This window comes from Halichoerus grypus, chromosome 10 (assembly GCF_964656455.1).
Source record: "Halichoerus grypus chromosome 10, mHalGry1.hap1.1, whole genome shotgun sequence".
NCBI classification, from domain to species: domain Eukaryota; kingdom Metazoa; phylum Chordata; class Mammalia; order Carnivora; family Phocidae; genus Halichoerus; species Halichoerus grypus.
Window position 1 is genome coordinate 55,999,614 of NC_135721.1, and position 18,612 is coordinate 56,018,225.

The 18,612-nt window shown below is 34.8% G+C and overlaps 1 protein-coding gene across 7 annotated transcripts in view; it reads right to left on the reverse strand.

The window, feature by feature from the left end:
• AFTPH (aftiphilin) overlaps window positions 1-18,612 on the reverse strand; it is a 67,410-nt gene that overhangs the window by 13,049 nt on the left and 35,749 nt on the right. For 6 of the 7 annotated variants that reach the window (XM_078056474.1, XM_036108646.2, XM_036108641.2 and 3 more), the window contains 5 exons: window positions 12,099-12,250; window positions 10,086-10,212; window positions 9,610-9,666; window positions 6,137-6,259; window positions 273-333 (listed from right to left, as the gene is read on the reverse strand). In XM_078056474.1, the coding sequence (XP_077912600.1) occupies window positions 273-333; window positions 6,137-6,259; window positions 9,610-9,666; window positions 10,086-10,212; window positions 12,099-12,250 (520 nt within the window). The remainder of the gene's footprint in view (window positions 1-272; window positions 334-6,136; window positions 6,260-9,609; window positions 9,667-10,085; window positions 10,213-12,098; window positions 12,251-18,612) is intronic. The other variant, XR_004922364.2, reaches the window with a different exon arrangement.

The following is an 18,612-nucleotide window of genomic DNA, read 5'->3' on the forward strand; positions in this document are numbered from 1 at the left end:
AAAACATAAAGAAGCTTGTTTTTGACTTAAGATAAAGAAATTAAAATTTCACCTAGCTACTGCTACCTACTTATGGACATTAATACTGTTAATAATAGTAACAGCTGTTGTTTTTGAGCAATTACTGTTCAGAAAGAAAGCCTGAATTTCCAAAGATAAGAATAAGAAGTTATGTTCAAACAAAAAAGGAAATCAGCAGAGAGAAGTTTGTCTGAACTTTGTAGCTTTCTTAACTCTAGCTCTGGTGCTAGAGGCTCTACGGAGAGACGTACCATCTAAAGGGTTAGTAAGGCCACTGCTACTCCAGTCAAACTGGACGGGTGGTAGAGACTCCTAGAGTTGAAAACCAAAAAATCAAAATTAATCAGTACAGGCTGTAGCAACATAAAGAATCCTTAAAAAAAACAAAACCAAAAACTATTATAGCAAGATCATTAGGCAATAAAGTACCTAAAAGACAAAATTGGGATAATTTACAATTTCAGAAGGTTACCTAAAAATATGAACACAAACCAAAACTGAAAAATTGACAAACAATACAGTTTATTGATATTAAAAAACTGTCTGAGAAATGGAATTCACTTTACATTTTCAAACAGATTTTTATGGACTGATTCTATGTCAAGATTTCAATCTAGTCTCAAGTTATGACTTAAACTATTGGCTAGATTATAATTCAAATATTAAAAAAATCACTGACTTTAATCACTAAAGAGTGATCTACTTTATATTAAATGACTAGCCACTTAAAATTTCTCAGTGGACGGTCTAATGCAATAGAGAAGGTACCATATTGAAAATGAGATTTGAGTTATTCAAGACCAAATAACTACTAAATAACTAGTTGTATGACCAGGTGTAGCTTAATTTAGTTGGTCTCTTTGTATATAAAATGAGAAGGTTTAAAGTCCAAAGTCTCTGGTTCTTTACAATTTCCCAAAGTAAAAGTATGGGCCAGTAAATAGGAACTAAATTTAAAATTAAAAAAAAAAAATTTAAATCAACTTCTCTAGTTTAGAAATTACTTATAATCAGTATCAGAATTTAATTTTTAAAATAATGTACTTAAAAGTATACTCAGAGCTCATCTGAATATTCAAGGTTTTAAATTTTGTTGACTGCCAAACACATAAAGATAAATTGAGTAAATGATACATGTAAGACGTAAAATAATACAAAACATTTAAAAAATGATCATTGCTTTAAGAACAAATTTTGTAAGAAAAAATTGGGATTCCTGATTTTCTTCTTTTATTTTGGGGTGGTGTTGACAACACTTACTGAAATAGCCTGTGTTCTGACAGACTCTTAATACCAACATGTTTGCTGTCCTTTTTTTTTTTTCTGGTATTGCTTACCACTATGCTTTATTGTAAGGTAGGTACTATTAAAACTTTACATTCGTTTTTTGGTGTGTAGATAAAGACTTGTTCCCTGTAGGAAAGGAGCATGAACTGATTATTTTTGAAAGTTTAATTCCGTTATAATACAATTGTCTTGATAACTGGGTATCAATGACAGGCATGTTACTATTATGGATTTAGTCTTTCCTAAATCAGGTCAGGCCTGGAGGTTGAGGAGGGAGGTATAAACAAAGCAAAATCCTCACATTAGTGGTTGCCAGGGCGTTATAGGATAGTGGGGGTGGGGACGGCCATTAAGATAGTTCTTTATGGTGATGGAAGAGTCATGTATCTAGATTGTGATGGTGGTTACACAAATCTACCCATATGATAAAATGACATAGAGCTATACACACATATTGTAATAATCAAGTCATATCCCTTGTTTTAATATTATGCTATAATTAAGATGTAATTAGGGGGAGAAACTGCTGAAGGGTACAAAGCATCTCCTCTGTACGATCTTTGCAACTTCCTGTGAATCTATAATTATTTCAAATAAAATTAAAAATAATGCTGGTGAAAATCTAGTTTATAACTTACCTGCAAGACTAATAAGCATTTGGGAAATATCTTCCTTAGCTGATCTCAAAAACAAACAAACAAAAACCTCTAAGCATTCCCACAGATTCAACTCCTATTATTCTCCTTAGAGATCAGTGAAACCTTTAGTCCTACTGAATACTGACAGGATGGACAACACCCAGGTTTATGCAATAACAAAATTTCTGGTTAAATGGAGCAAAGCTCTTTCATTAACATGTTTTATCTAAATGATGTCAAGTAGCTGGTTGCTTAGAAATATTTCACTGATTTGCTGGAATTTGAGATTCTTATACAGGTGTACGGCATTTTGAAGACATAGCCAATATTATAATAATGAGGTGCTAAAACACGAATCAACATTTAATGGAAATAAGACAGAAGTAAAACAGAAGACCATAGCAATTATAAGCTAACAAACGGCACTGGTGAGGAAGGCTACTTAAAGAGAAAGCACTAAATGAAGCATTTTAGAACAACCTCAAGCAATGTGGTATGAATGATTACTACAGCGACTAAAAGCACTAAGGAAGATAAGGTCATAATAAAAAAGAGCAAAAACGCTATATGTTAACTAACTGGAATTTAAATTAAAACTTGAAATAAAAAAAATGGAAGGAGAAACATTAAGTACATTTAGATTTATCCCTAAGTATTTCACGGTTTTGTCGCTTTAGAAAATAACATGCTTTTAATCACTTGTTTTTAGTATATATAGAAATATAGGTTCATTTTTATATATTGATCTGATAGCCTGAAATTTTGCTAAATTCACTTATTGGCATTACCATCTTTTTTTTTGGTAAATTCATTGGGATTTTCTATGTAGATGATCATGTCATTTATGAATAAAGACAAAGAATGCCTATTAAAAAAAAAAGAAAAAAGAGCTGCCCCGCCCCTGCCCCCCAAACCAATGGGGACTAGAGATCACAGACTTGGGTTCTAGTCTTAGATGTACCACTGATTAATGATTTTGGGTACATCATTTAGCCTTTCCAAATATGTTGTCTTAATGTAAAAAGAGAGCACAATGCTACATCATCATTTTTTTCTTTCTTCTAACTTTAAAATTCTGATTCACAAATGAAAGAGCCACATCAAGTAGCAGGAAATTGGATAAGTAGTGACTAGCCAGATAACTGCTAGCCAGAGAGCTGACTCTACTCAGCCGTGGATAAAGTATGGTTAACATACTGATCTTACCAAGAGGGGAATCAGTAATGGCACCATGAATGATGTGACCTTGAAATTCAGTGAATAAAGATTTTTTAAAGAACAAAACAACAAAAGTATCACTACTGCTTTTTGCCCATAAGCTGTCTTTCCAAGTAAGAGTATCCTGGAAAAAACACCAGAACAGTTGTTAGTAAGTCATCCAGCTCCTAAACAAGAGATGCAATGGTTACAAGAGTAATGAGTACAAACAAATTTGGAAGAAATAATAAAAATCCAATGGGTACCAAAACAGACAGAACAGACAGATCAGAAAGCAGTTAGTCATAATGAGAATTAAACAATGATGCTAAGTTTGAAAGTCACAGTGGTGCCAATATAAAAACATAAAAGTAAGGTTATGGCTATTTCCTCTGGATATTATGACTAGGGGGAAGATGTAATAGTATTACTGCATGGCCAAAATGTAAAGTAAAAATAATATACACACTGACTGCCAAAGAATAGTGGTAAGAAATATTGCTTTAAGAGAATCTTACAATGCATTTTAGAGGTTTTAAAAATATTTTAACCTGATTCAGGGGTACGGGGCCAAGCAAAGATCATATAATTTAGTGAAGAAGGTCAGGCATCTCAGCACAAAATTCTGATATGGATACTGAAATGTTCAGTTTAATTGTGTGTATGTTACAATGAAGTCCTAGAGAGGCTCAAGTTGATTCAGAATCAGTTTGAACAACAACTTCCACTGGGAAATACTATTTTCATTGGTTCCCAAAAAAGCCTAAAAGTGAAAGCTAATGAGGATCACAAACTACCACAAAAAAGTACAGAATAAACTTTTAAAATTACACATAAGTATTGGATTAACAAGAGAGATGTGTGCACTAAACAGAATAAAAGGATGTGATTAAAAAGTTTTTTTTATATAATTATTAGCAAGAGACCAAAGTTTCATCTTCCAGCAAAAGTCAGATATGCTTGCCTATGAATAGGGGGACAGTAGTCCTTTGATTATAAATCTAGAGGCCTGTGTGTACATGTAAAGAGATAGCAGCAGCTAAACACGTATTATGGAGCTATGACTAACCTCCATTAAATTAATACACATTAATTTCCATTAAAAGTTCCACTAAATTAACATTTTTTTATTAGATCATCTAGACTTTTAGTCATTTATAATTAAGTTCTGTAAGAAAGGTGATATAAACATGAGATGTGACTAGAATAAAATATATGAGATTGATTAAATCAGCTGGGGCAAAAATGACAGGTGAGAGCTAACCATGATAAAATAAGCAATAGCTCATGGGGCTGTAGCACAGAGAAGTGCTTGGATGGGGGAGAAGAGGAGGCGTCGGCATCGGCAAGCAAAACTAGCAACAAGTGGCCTCAAATAAAGAGCGGCTTCATTTTCAGTAAACATACCGGGTAGTTTGAACCAGGTAGTTCAAATTACTTTCCTAACATCCAGTATTGCTGCAAGAAAAATGTTGCTTAAGGCTGAAGTAGGAATGTGCTATGGGAGAAGTAATTTTGGAATCTGCTTATGTAGGGCAGGCTTGGGAGGGAAGCTGATAGCTGGAGAACATATAAGGGCAATTAAAGGAAGATAACTAAGGACAGCCTACCTATGGAGACCAATTCGCCCAAACCTCCTTGCCTGCTGCCCAACTATCAACAAGGCCAGGCATCTTATGCTTCAGGCCTCCCTGCCCACTATTTCAGTGCTAGTAATAAATTGGCTTCAAAGGGATGTTTAAGCTATGCTCAAGTATAAACCACATTGGTACACAGCAGTAATATTAGATGTTGCTTGAAACACACGTGAAAGGGTAGGACTTTGCTTTATATCATTTTCTAAAGTATATTCTTTAAAATACTAGTTCTATGGGTGTTATGACTCTTTTCCCCTGGTCCCTGTAGAGAAGGGTCCTGTGGCCAAGTAAATTTAAGAAATAATTAAAATTAAATAGGGTTATTCACTGCTGGATTCTCCAGAGTCCTTAATGTGTGCTGAGAATCTCCAAGGGTGGTTACAGGGTATGATGTGACAAATTTTCCAAACTTACTTCCCCCTGGAACCCTTCTTTAGTGGAGTATCTCTGGGGATTAGCGTTCAATGGAACACACATTTTGGGAACAGCTGTCCAAATATACATTTTTGTGTTAGATAAAACTGAAGATGATATTGAAGGTAAGAAGTGACAAACACAGAAAATGTTTTACAAATGGTAATGTTCACTTAAAAATATTAATCTTCTAAAAAGAATGCTTAACTAGCACTGAGTCAGTTTCTAATGTGATGTGGGAAGAGTAAGCAAATTTTTTCCCAGATAAAAAAGTGAGGGGTTAGCTTTGATAATAAACATACTAGACTGAAAAAAAAATTTGTGCTTAATGGTGCCAAGGTGGTGAAGAATAAGAAAGGTAAGACAGCTTTCTTTTTTTCTTAATCCAAATAATGTTTTGTAAAAGGCCACATCATTTTCAACTTAAGTAACACTTCTATTCAAACTCTCAAAACAAGAGTTTTGATGTAATAAACACACCTAATTTTATTACTTTATAAAATCTGAAGGCTTCAGGAAAAACACATATTAGCAGATTTGAAGAGCTGGTGTAAATGCAGTGTTTCCCAATTATTTTGAAAATCAGTACTTACCAGATTGGTGTGTCAGTAATTATGATTATACAATGTTCAAGCTGTAAGGGACTTTTAGAGATGCCTGCTGCAAAGTCTTCATTTTATAGGTAAAGAAACTAGGGCCTAGAAAGGTTTTAAGGACTTACCGGTAACCAGCCAGTTCTCATATTGTGCCGTTTTTGAAAATTAAAGATGGCTTATTTATTGTATTCCAAGGGATGTTAATAAGTAATCAAAATAATGTCCATCATTAAATCAATTTTTAAAATATTTTAAACTAAAAGTTACATATTACGGGAAACACTGTGTCTGGACACATGTGTGTATACATGCATAAATATATCAATACATGTACAGATATTTTTACCTGGAATTGGTCAGATGTACATGTGTTCATTTCTGGTGACATGGTGTTTGTCTGACCAATGGAAGCGATTTTTTCTGCAGCAGATAGTGGTTTCAATGGTTCCTTGGTGGGCTCTAACATACCCTGAAAAAGGCATATTAGCCATTAGTGGAAGGGGGTGAGAAACCAACTCAAACTTTATGAGAAAGTCAATCTAGCAGAAAGGTAAAAACCAAGTCATTTGGAAAGTACTAAAGACAAAAAGGAACTATTCTTAAATTTTGTTAAGAGACGATCTAGCACTATAATGGAAAATATTTAAAGAGACAATCTTCTAGCACTATAATGGAAAATGTTTTACAATAGTACCTTTGGAATCCAAACTTTTTGAAGACCTTGTATTTTAAATCTGATTGGTTTTAAAGTACCTAGTTATCACTGTTACACAAAAACATAAGAATTTGGGATGGCAGGGGTGGGGAAGAGGCAAGCACCACAGATTATATCCAGGCCCTAAGACTCCAACAATTTTATGATAGTCCAGACATGGAAACTGCAGAAAAGGACATCCTTTGTACCCTTTACACCATGGTGGTGCTTGGAGAAGTGAGAATTCTAAAACATGGCATCTAATGTGATGCTGTCTACATGCTCCAACGTAAATTTAGTATTTGATCCTATCTCCACTAAAGGATGGGAGCCTTAACACTTAGTTCCTGGGACTAGCAAAGCAGAGACACAGCCATTTCAGAGGGGGGAGAACATCTTACATGTTCCTCTAGGTGTGTTACAAATCTAATGCACTTTCTGAGTAAGAAAGGAAGGCGTTCAGGGAAAGAAGGAAAAAAAAAACAACAACCCAGCATTTTGTATCAATACTTTACCAAACACTAATAATAATGGGTAATCATCAATTAATGGTCTGAAAAAAAGCTAAGCTTTAATACATTTTAAAATAATACTCAATAAACTCTTGAATATTTATCAACCAGACCACACAAAAGTCTCCCTTTACTGGGGGAAAAATATTAAAGTGGCTAAGACAGTAAGGTCAGAATCTGTATATTCCCAAAAACAAGTTTTCAGGACAATCCTCCCTCTTCTCATAAAATAGGGCAAATGCTAACTAAAGCAGTTTACAGACTGAATTCTTAACAATGGTATTTGTGAAAGGCTTTACTCTAGCAGCTTGTATGAAAATAAATTCATGGTCTAACTCAGTAGCTTATATATTAGACAGGCTTTCTATCTAGTGCACCCTTATATAAAGAGACAAAGCATTCAGCAAACAATTCCCAGCCTTAGCCAACTTCTCTAATGTGAACTATCCCTTAAATCAGTGGTTCTCAAAGGGGTTCCCAGTCAGCAGCTTTTGCATCACCTGGGAACTTGTCAGATGAACAGCCTCACCCCTACTGAATAAGAAACTCTGGGGGTGGTGCCCAACATTCTGTTTTAACATGTCTTCCAAGCAATTCTGATGCATATTAAGGTCTGAGACCAGTGACTTAAGTGATCATTTCAGGTCTTACTCCTCCAGACGAGACCAAAGGATACTGAATACCTCATCTGTGTGAAGCACCATGGGAAAAATTCAGGTATAATTAAATTTTGAAACCAGATATGAAAAAGAATAAGTTTCTAAATGTAAGGCATCATAAAGATGGAGTAGGAGAGGTATAGTTACTAAATCAACTTTGGTATTAAAAGCTTATAAAAATGGTGAAATTATTACTAATAGATTATAATTAAGATAGGAAAATAAAGCAAAAATATTAGTCTCTAACTCCTCACTAAATTTATTTATTTATTTATTTATTTTTTAAAAAGATTTTATTTATTTATTTATTAGAGAGTGAGCGAGAGAGAAACAGCATGAGAGAGGAGAGGGTCAGAGGGAGAAGCAGGCTCCCCGCTGAGCCGGGAGCCCGATGTGGGACTCGATCCCAGGACCCTGGGATCATGACCTGAGCCGAAGGCAGTCGCTTAACCAACTGAGCCACCCAGGCGCCCTCCTCACTAAATTTAAAGAACTGGCTAATGTGCTAAGCCTACACATAAGGATTAAGTAGTTATTGCTCCCAATGTGCTGAATGAAAACCCCTACAAATTCATACTTCCTACTCAGAATGTGACAGTAACACCAACAATCTCTAGAATGCTACTCCTTGAGGAAAAAAGAAATACAAATAACCAAAAAGTTAAAGAATGTTCTTCATTATATTTACCACAACAGAAAAAAGTATAAGGATAATCAAGGTGTTTTGAAAATACCAGATAAGTTACATTTATAAAGGAGCAGAAACTGAATAAAAGGCTGAAGCACAGAAAAGTTTTTGTCTAATTCCATAAAACAAACAAAACTACAAGAATGAAACAAAGTAAAACATTCCAATTCAGTATCAATAATTAGAGCTTATTCAGGGAAAAAGTTTGTAAATTAAAGAAGGTCAAGTTCCACAGCAAATTCATTTTCACATGCACATAAAGGGTTGTATGATTTAAATTCCATACCAAGTTAGTTATTTTTTTTCTTAATCATTGTATTTTTACCTTATTTTCAAGTTATTGGTGAAAAAATTTAAAAATATTTTTAGTTTAATAGACAGAACATTTTTGTTCACCAATAACTCAAAGACATACCAAAAACACAAATACATCAAACTTTAAAGTGTGACTGAGTCTTGATAAGGTACAGAAAGAAAATTCCTCAGTTATCCTGGACTACCTGGCATATCTGAAAAAACAAAATTCAACACATTTAAAAAATTAATGGAAAAACTGAGGACGAATTATGGGTCCTGGCTCATTTTCAATTACTATCATACGGTATTCCCAAGCTTTTATACACATCCATAGCTTCACTAATGCAACATTTAAAATTTATCACAACTGGATTAAAACATATGATATCTAAGCCTTCAGATACTTCTGCTTCCACTTTTTAAAAGCAAATTTAGAAAGGAAAAAAAAAAAAAAGAAGAGCAAGACCTCCAAAGGTACATATTACGGAGTTAAGAGCACTAATGTTACTAGGATAAAAATAATCTTCAATGTAAAACAAAAGTGTTTTTAATTAATAGAATATAGAAAAATGTCTTTATTTATTATTTTTTTTTTTTTATAAAGATTTTATTTATTTATTTGACAGAGAGACAGCGAGAGCAGGAACACAAGCAGGGGGAATGGGAGAGGGAGAAGCAGGCTTCTTGCCGAGCAGGGAGCCCGATGTGGGACTCGATCCCAGGACCCTGGGATCATGACCTGAGCCGAAGGCAGACGCTTAACGACTGAGCCACCCAGGCGCCCATAGAAAAATGTCTTTAAATCAAGACTTGAAGGGATTTATGACATCAAAAAGGAAATTAATAGTTATTCATTTAATGTTCCCACACTAAGTGCCCCTTAAAATATACTTTCCATGTCATGCCATGTAAGATAATTTAACAGAATGCAGCAATGATAAATTTGCACAGAGACATTTTTGCACTTACCAATCCTGCTGCATACATGGGCACTATAACAGGCTGCTTCTTATTACCCGTGAAGAGCTACACACATGTGTTAGAGAAAAAGAACACATATTTAGAGAATGCTACGGCATATAATGAAACAGTTAAAATATGCTTGCAATGCTTTATTATATACACTGTGAAACATAAGTATAACAAATTATTAAATTGCCCATATGAGATTATGTTTTTGATCTCTTAGTCCAATCCCTTCATTTTATAATGAACAAAAAACACTGAAAACAACCTTTTCTTAAAATAAGAAATATTGACTGGAGAAAAATTTAGATAGATTTATGTTTAAAAATTGGCATATTCAAAATACATGAGCATTTAAGACAACTAATAATTATTTTTCTGAGCTACTAGCTTATCACAGCTTGATTAGAAGTTGTAACAGTATTTAAAAACACTTATAGGTCCACTAAAGGATTTTCCAAGGTACTAACAAAACTCACAATGTTTCGGGTGTCTATACCCAAGGAGCACAAAAGCTTCTTGTTGCTATGGGAGCCGCCCCACTGATATCTCAAGCCATGTGCATCGTGGATATCCTGTAGCTCGGTCCACACATCCAGCAGTTCCCTGCAAAGGTCATGACAAAGCCACCAACAATGGGTTACTGAATAGCTTTCACCATGAATTCTAGTTTTAATGTGATGGTGAAATGTTATACATTCCAATTAATCTTGCATTTAACGTGAGTATACAACTATTATCTGAATAAAATCAACAGCCACCGCTTAGTCATTAAAGTGACTAAGTTAAACTCATTTGGAACAATATGCCAGTAATCAACCAAAATTTAGTATGTTTTTTTTAACTGTAAAACAAAAATATTTAAAAGGAGAAATCACTCAACCTTCCACCATATTACTACAGCCATTTAATATTTGTGCTTTTTTCCTCTTTGAGTCTTGACCCACAAACACAGCTGCAATTATATAGAGAATTTTGTGTTTTTTCAGATTTTAAGCATTTCTTCATCTACATGTATACCTTTTTCAATGGCTGTGTAACGTTCTGTTAGACAGAATGCATCATTATTTATTTGGCCACAATCCTACAGTTTAAATAAGTTGTTTTACTATTCAGCTCCTATTGTTAGTTAAGGCAAAAATATCTTCCTGTATTTTATGGTGTGTTTTGTTGTAGAGTTGTGTTATATCCCAAAAATGAATCTCTTGGAGAGATTCCTGGGTCTATTTGGACAACTAGCATATTTTTAAATAACACATCTAAATGGTTTTAAGATGGGAAAGCATAAATGTTTTTGTCCCCTTTTCTTCTCAGAAATCACCCCCCCAAAAAACCAAGAAGCAAATCATAATCTTCATCTTTAAAGAAATTAAGAGGTACTTAAAACCTTGCACCACAAGCATTGAGGTTACAAAGAGAGATGAAGGAGAGACTTGCACAGAATGTGTCCAGAGGTGGAGAGTAATGAAATGCAAGAGAAGAGTACAGGAATAAGAGTAACTCTGAAATTAAAATTAGAAAATCAATCTAGAGCCTCTAACATCTAATAATTAATAGGAGTTCCAGAAAGAAAACAGACAATGGAGGGAAGGTAACGTCAATACAAGAGAACTGCCCAATACTGAAGAACAGAAGTCTCCAGATTGAAAGACTGTACACCTTGTGCTCAGTCCAATGAATGAAAAGATTTATCAAGACACTTCATTGTGAATTTTCAGAATACCAACAACAAAAAATCCTAAATTATAAATTTAATGTGAGGGTAGAATAAAATAAAATTTTACCACCCATGTACTTTATTTCTCAGGAGGCTATTAGAAGATGCGCTCCACCAGAATGGGCTCTAAGTGAAGGGAAGTCCCAAGACAACATGTGTTTCTAGATTGAATCCATTCCAGATTGGAATAGGACAATGGAGGACTCAGGAAAAAAATGGAATGGTTAGCCTGCCAGGTTTGATCACAAGTAAAATTGTACTAATAGGCTGCTGGAGGGTAGGAAAAGACTTAGTAAATGAAAAAGAGAGGCAACTATACGTCCAGGAAGAAGCTCTAATAATGGACAGTGAACACTATTTACATGATTATAATCATGAAAATACCAAATATCAACTTAATGAAAAACTATGATATAAATATAACGATGTACTACATGTTGGTAAATTGAATTTAAATAAAAAAATTAAAAAAAAAAATAGGGACGACGAAGGGAGGAGGATAGCAGATGTAAAGTCTAAATTCTCATCTATCATACTAGAAGTCAAAAGATAATTTATAAAATTGATGAGAATATTGATTTAGAAATATTTTTAAAAGCGTTAAAAAATGGAGCAGGGAGTTTTTTTTTTTTTTTATAGCACAATCTTACTTTTTAAACTTCAATACAATGTTACAAGAACATTTCAGAACCTTGATGCTTTAAGATAACCTTGTAAGTTAAAATAGTTGAAAGTAACAAATACACATGCTGTCTAAAAACTGTCTACTACTTACCCACTTTCAGCTAAGGCCTCTCTTGTTTTTATTGGGAAGGTGCTTGTTTCCAGCAAGTGCTTCAGGGAAGTAACTTCCTCTTCAGTATCAGGGATAAATATTGAAGGAAAACATGCTTCAAAAATTCGCTCCAGGCGGTTTAGTAAAGCTGTCTGCATCAAAACACACCCCAAAAGTTTATTTTCATTTCTCTAATTTTAATGATGTGTTTTATCATCAACACACACACACACCTCTAACCCTGTCCACTCCTATGAGAGAGGTTAACTACCAGTCAGGTACAGGAAACACTAAGGGAAAGGTGCATAACTAACTCAAAGGAGCTGTTCTAAATGATTACATTAAGTAATCACAGTGATACAGGGGTGACAAATGTAGTTCTATATCAAGCAACATATCTGGTACTTTACAAACATTACCTTATGTAATCTACTACAGAATTCCCAAAGAAGAAATTCTTACTCAATTGTACAGTGAGAAAGCAATCTCAAAGTGTGAATAATCTACCCAAAGCAAAAATAAAAACAAAGAGAAACATTCAGAAAAACAAGCAGCATTCATATTCTTTCTATCACTAGATGTTCCCTACTACCACTCATGTACTCTAGATTTAAGAATAATTAAATTGAATGTTTATGAAAAGTATTATGCTATTATAATGAACAGAACCTTTTTCTTGAATATAAACATTTGAATTTTAAAAGCCTTTTAGAAATATCTCTGCTGCTAATAGAACAAACCAAAGTAGGAAAGAATGTCTCAGTTTTTACTAAGAAATTCAATAGCTCATTTAATATTTTGATGATCTGTGTTATCTTTTAAAAATTCCATTTCTCTCTTCTTCTATCTATGGTGTGTATATTTTTGAATAGAACACTGCCTTTCCTCCAAGCAAAGACTGGATATTCCCTAGAGCATTTTCACTGAGAACATCGGCATTTTGGAGTATTTTCATTAATTGAAACTTGTTGAATTGAGATTAACCTACATTTTGGGGGGGTACTACTATATTATTCTACATGTGCAGCCTACAATAACATTTATTCCCACTTTCCTAACTGTATGTCAGATACATGTAAAATATTTTCAACTTAGCTCAATTTACTACTTAAACATCAAAGGGGAATACAGACTGTTAAGTTAAAGATTGTTGGAAGTGTACGCCTGAAATGATACCGAGTGTGTAAGAAAATGCCACATCATGGTGGTATTTCTCGCCAAGTAACAAAAACAAGTTAACGCCTGATTTCTGTTGTTTAGCAGAGTCAGCAAACAGGAAAATGAAAAACAAAAGGAAAAATCTTCACAAACATGTTTTCCAAACCAAAATCTCTCTTTTGGAAGCAGTATCAGAGCAAAAAACTTAACACTGAATAATTAGTCTCAGGGTACTCTTCCGCTATCTCTACAAAAGTTACCCTAACACCTTCATTATATTCGTGTGTGTGATATGGGAAAAGGTTCTCAGTATCAATTATGAAACCTACAGTAAAGAGTAGACTCAAGATCCCAAGGCTTGTGAAACTTGAGTGTGTCAAGGGGACCCGCACTTACTTGCTTCAACAGAGGGAATGGACAGACATTACTTTTAAAGGGATCAGATAACCATCTAATTGGAAACATGATGAGCGCTGGCTCCTTCTGGGCAGGGAAGGTAAACAAAAACTCACATATGACCAAATTTTACTTCTCTGTAAATTAAAACCGAATCTCTCTCGTATCCCCTTTGTTATCCTTTTAATGGGAAAGAAAAAATATTTATCAAAGGAAGGAAGAAATGACCCCAAAACACATTTAGTCAATTGGGCAATATTATACCTAACTACCAGTCTTAGGCACACCAGTGAGCAAATGCTCAAATCAGTGGAATGTACGTGAACAAACAGAACATCACATTCACCTCAAGTTTTTACTTCTTACCTAACCTTTTCTCATACAGAATGTAAATTACATGAAAAATTTATAAGAAAGTTCCATTTATCTTTACAGTTAGATATTACACTCAATTGCTTCAATGAAATATTTTGTTGAATGAAGTAGAGCAGGGGTCAGCAATTCTTTCTGTTCTTTTAACAATTTTTTCAATATAGGGCCAGCTAGTAAGTATTTTCAGTTTTGTGCCACCTATAAACAAATAAGTGTGGTGTGTTCCAATGAAACTTTATTTACTAAAACAGGTGGCAGGATAGATTTGTCTCATAGGCCACAGTTTGCTGACCCCTGAGGTAGAGCAATAAAAAAGATTCAAATAATCAGAATCCACTAACTGAACAGCACACCACCCACCACAAGGAGGAACTCTAACAATTCAAAAAAGAAAGCAGCTAACAATTAACAAAGATTGTGATGCAAATTAAATTTCCTGACATTTTCCTTTAAAAGTACATCAATTTCCAGCTATCCACAAATCCACGAGGCTAGTCTGATGGTAAAAGGGAATCCTCTAAAAAGAGTTTCTTACTAATATGTTGTTCATGGTAATACATCCAAATTTCATTTGCTACTAGTTAATTCCAGGAAGTAAGTGGCTGATAAACTAGAATACTTCAACGGAGGACTGTGGACCCAGAGGTGAGACTCAGTTTCTGGATTTATAAACTGGAAACAGGGGCAATCTCACAGGGTGGGTGATGAATTACAGGATTAAATACTTGGCACCCAGTGTGTGCCTCAGAAGTGGTAACTTCATCACTACTATTGTTAGTATCCAGACAGCACACACAAACACCGTGGCCTACCAAGGAATAAAATAAATGTCAAAACTAGGTTCAAATCTCACTAGGGATGTTTCTCTGCCACGATTTAGCATTCTAAATCATTATGAAAATACTTGTTTCAATCTATCAATTTCTACCATAAGAAGAAATTAAATAATCCAAATTTTTGCACCCTCCCTAAGATCCTCCTACTGAATTGGAAAATAAGTACCACTTTAAAAATGTCTATCATTAAGAGCCACTTACATAAATAGAACCTCTTACTGCTACTCTTTGTGGATTTTGTTTTTTATTAAAAAAATTTTTTTTGAGGGAGAGTAAGGGAGGGGGGCGGGTAGAGGGAGAATCTTAAGCAGGCTCCATGCCCAGTGCCCAGTTTAATACATACAACAGCCTTAAACCAAATTAGTAACAAAATTAATGTTACATCAACACTAGGGTCAACAAAGTGATATATTATTTAAACTTGGACTTACTCTACTGTGTGTAAGTGAAAAGGAACTTATTATTACCCTGCTTATAAGAATTCTTATTTCTATATAATAGAGTATATCTAGCCATAAGAGGCAATCTACTCCTGGTTTTGATTAAATGGGGACACTACACATTTTTAAACTCCTTGTAGCTGATTAACTCAGAAAAAGATGTGAATTAAATAGTAATATTTAATAATATAATATAACGATATATAATAACAGTAATATTTAATAATAAATAGTAATATTTATTAACATGTACATGTGGACTTGTATTAGATATAAAATTCTAAAAGACTGTATTTTATTATGTGGAATTAGAGGTAAGGTCAGACTGGCTAACTGAGTTTCCCTAGGCAGACAGGGCAGCATATAGCAAACAGTATCAGTATAACCCTAATCCGTTCAAGAAAGTGAGGGCCGAAATTCAGTAAAATATCACAAGATGTTCCCTGAAACATAGTTAAAACTGCAAAAGCCTGATAAAGCACATTATGTTTTTTATTTAATGCTTACACAGTGCTCACCACATGCCAGGCATTATTCTAGATGCTTTACAAATATTAGCTCACAGAAGAACACAGAGGAACCACAGGAGGGAGGTAACAGTCATATTATTATCCCCATTTTCTAGATGAGAAAAAGAGAGCACTAAGAGGTTAACTTGCCCATAGTCAGATGAATATTACATGCTGAATCCTAATCTAGTATAGTTTCAGTCTGTGTTCTTAAACACCGTATTAAGCTGTCATCAAAGCAGTTCTAAGTTCAATTTCTAAAAATTATAGGAGCTTTGAGGGCAGGGAATACGTCTCATCTTGAATCTCCAGTACTTAGGTTCCTGTACATAGCTGATACAGAAATGTTAGCTAGTTCACTGTGCACTAGATTTAAGAAAAAAAACAAAACACACTTCACTTTTATTTAAGACTGCAGGGGGCATATTTGTTCTACTTATGAAAGTATATCTTACTATAAACCATCTAAACCATTTTTGTACATAGGCTGGATATATTTACATAATCGTAACAAGTATAATAGCTGAATCCCTTACATACTAGGTACTATTCTTGATACTTACATATATTACTTTATGAATCTTTTTCAAAAAACCCCAACTGTTTCCAATATTACAGATGAAACTAAAGCGCAGGGAGATTAATTAACCACAGTCTCATGCTGGTACGGTGCACAGCAAGGATTTGATCCCAAGTCTGACTCCAAAGCCTATACTCTTTTCACCAAATCATGCTTTTATCCAATTTTGGTAGTTTTTCAAACATTTGTAGCCATTAGATAAGGGATTCAGCTGTTAACTGCTGAGGTGATGACTATACTTAAGAAAGCAATGATTCATCTAACACTACAATTCATAGTTTTCAACAAAGCAAATTATAAATTTTTACTAAAAAGTACTACACTGTAAATTAATGAGAAGGTGCTGAGTGCCCACACACTTAGCATAGTAGTTAGCTGAGGTTCCAATAGTAACTAAATAGCAAACAATGAAATAATAGTCACAATAATTACTTGACTTTTAAATGCCTTTAACTCCAAAGTCAAAGAAGAAAAGTAGTCATCAGTTCTCCCTTGAATTTGGACTTAGAGAACTGGTGACTGGTTAGCCGAATACCAGCTATGTAACCAGTTCACACGTGCATCAAATTCTCAGCCTGGCAAATTGCAGCACATCTAGCCATTACACATTGTAAGAACCGAGGGCTCTGATAAATGTAGAGTTGAAAGTCAAATGCTATTCAAGGCAGATTTCTCTATTTTCTCTATTCACGTCGTGCTAGGACAAAGGACGAGGGCACTAGTACTCAGAAGAGGTCCTAATCTGTCAAAACTATTCTGCGAATGGAAACCAGCCCAAAGCAGCAGCTTTCCTCTCAAAATAGTTTGACAGGTGAGTATACAGCCAGAACTAGATGTTACTCCCACACAAATTCTCATTTGCCCCCCTACTATTACTTTCTGCTATTCACCAAAAAAATTCAGTTGCCAACACTATTTCTTTGCACCTTTACAGACCATTTTCCAAGAAGTTCATTTCTGAGATTATTCAGTAACTAACATTTATTGAGCACTTATTATGTGCAAGACAATGTGGTAAGCACATCTATACATATAATTTCATTTTACCTTCGGAGTGAGAGATTTTAAATAACTGCTATTACTATTCTCTAAATCTAAGGTTCAGGGAAGTGACTAATACAAGTTAGTGCTGAAACCTGGATCTCAATCTAGCAGTGTGACTCCAGAGCGTTGCTTTTAAGCACTATACTACTGCCAGGGCCAGGGCCTAAGGCCCACAATAAATTTAGGGATTTATGAAAAAAATTTTTTTTTTTTAAGATTTTATTTATTTATTTGACAGAGAGGGACATAGCGAGAGAGGGAACACAGGCAGGGGGAGTGTGAGAGGGAGAAGCAGGCTTCCTGCTGAGCAGGGAGCCCGATGTGGGGCTTGATCCCAGGACCCTGGGATCATGACCTGAGCCGAAGGCAGACGCTTAACGACTGAGCCACCCAGGCGCCCCTGGAATGCATGAAAATGTTTTAAGAGCTAATTTTTTTTTTTTTTTAAAGATTTTATTTATTTATTTGACAGAGAGGCACAGCGAGAGAGGGAAAACAAGCAGGGGGAGTGGGAGAGGGAGAAGCAGGCTTCCCGCCGAGCAGGGAGCCAGATGTGGGGCTCAATCCCAGGACTCTGAGATCACGACCTGAGTCGAAGGCAGACGCTTAACGACTGAGCCACCCAGGCGCCCCAAGAGCTAATTTTAACAAACTCATCTTTATACCAAGTTATAAAATAGAATTTTAAATATCTTTTATGGGTAAGACACATAAAAGTCATATGCGGCCCTGGCTACATTACTCGCAAAGGTACACTGGCTTTTATCTTTCCCAATTTTCTCATTTCTCATATATTTGTTTTCCTATCAGGGTCCTTTATTACCTTGAATGTCTCTATAATAATAGTTATTACTTTTTCAAACCTGATATGATTTCTGGGAAAGCACAAATGATCAACTATCCAATGGTTTTAATTCATCAATGAGGGCAAAGCATCATGTATGAATTCACTCTCATTCTGAGTTCTGTCATATCTCCATGTTTAGGGTAGGAGGTATATAAGCAGCCATTTCATTTCACCCACTGATGCAAACAAGTCATATTATCGAATGCAGAGTTTCCCAATTGGTAGGCCCCAGTCACAAACAGGCTACAAGTCTCTCCCAAATCTTGAAAGCTATACAGGGACAAATGGCACTCCCTGTTCTGATGGTTAATTTTATGTGTCAACTTGACTGG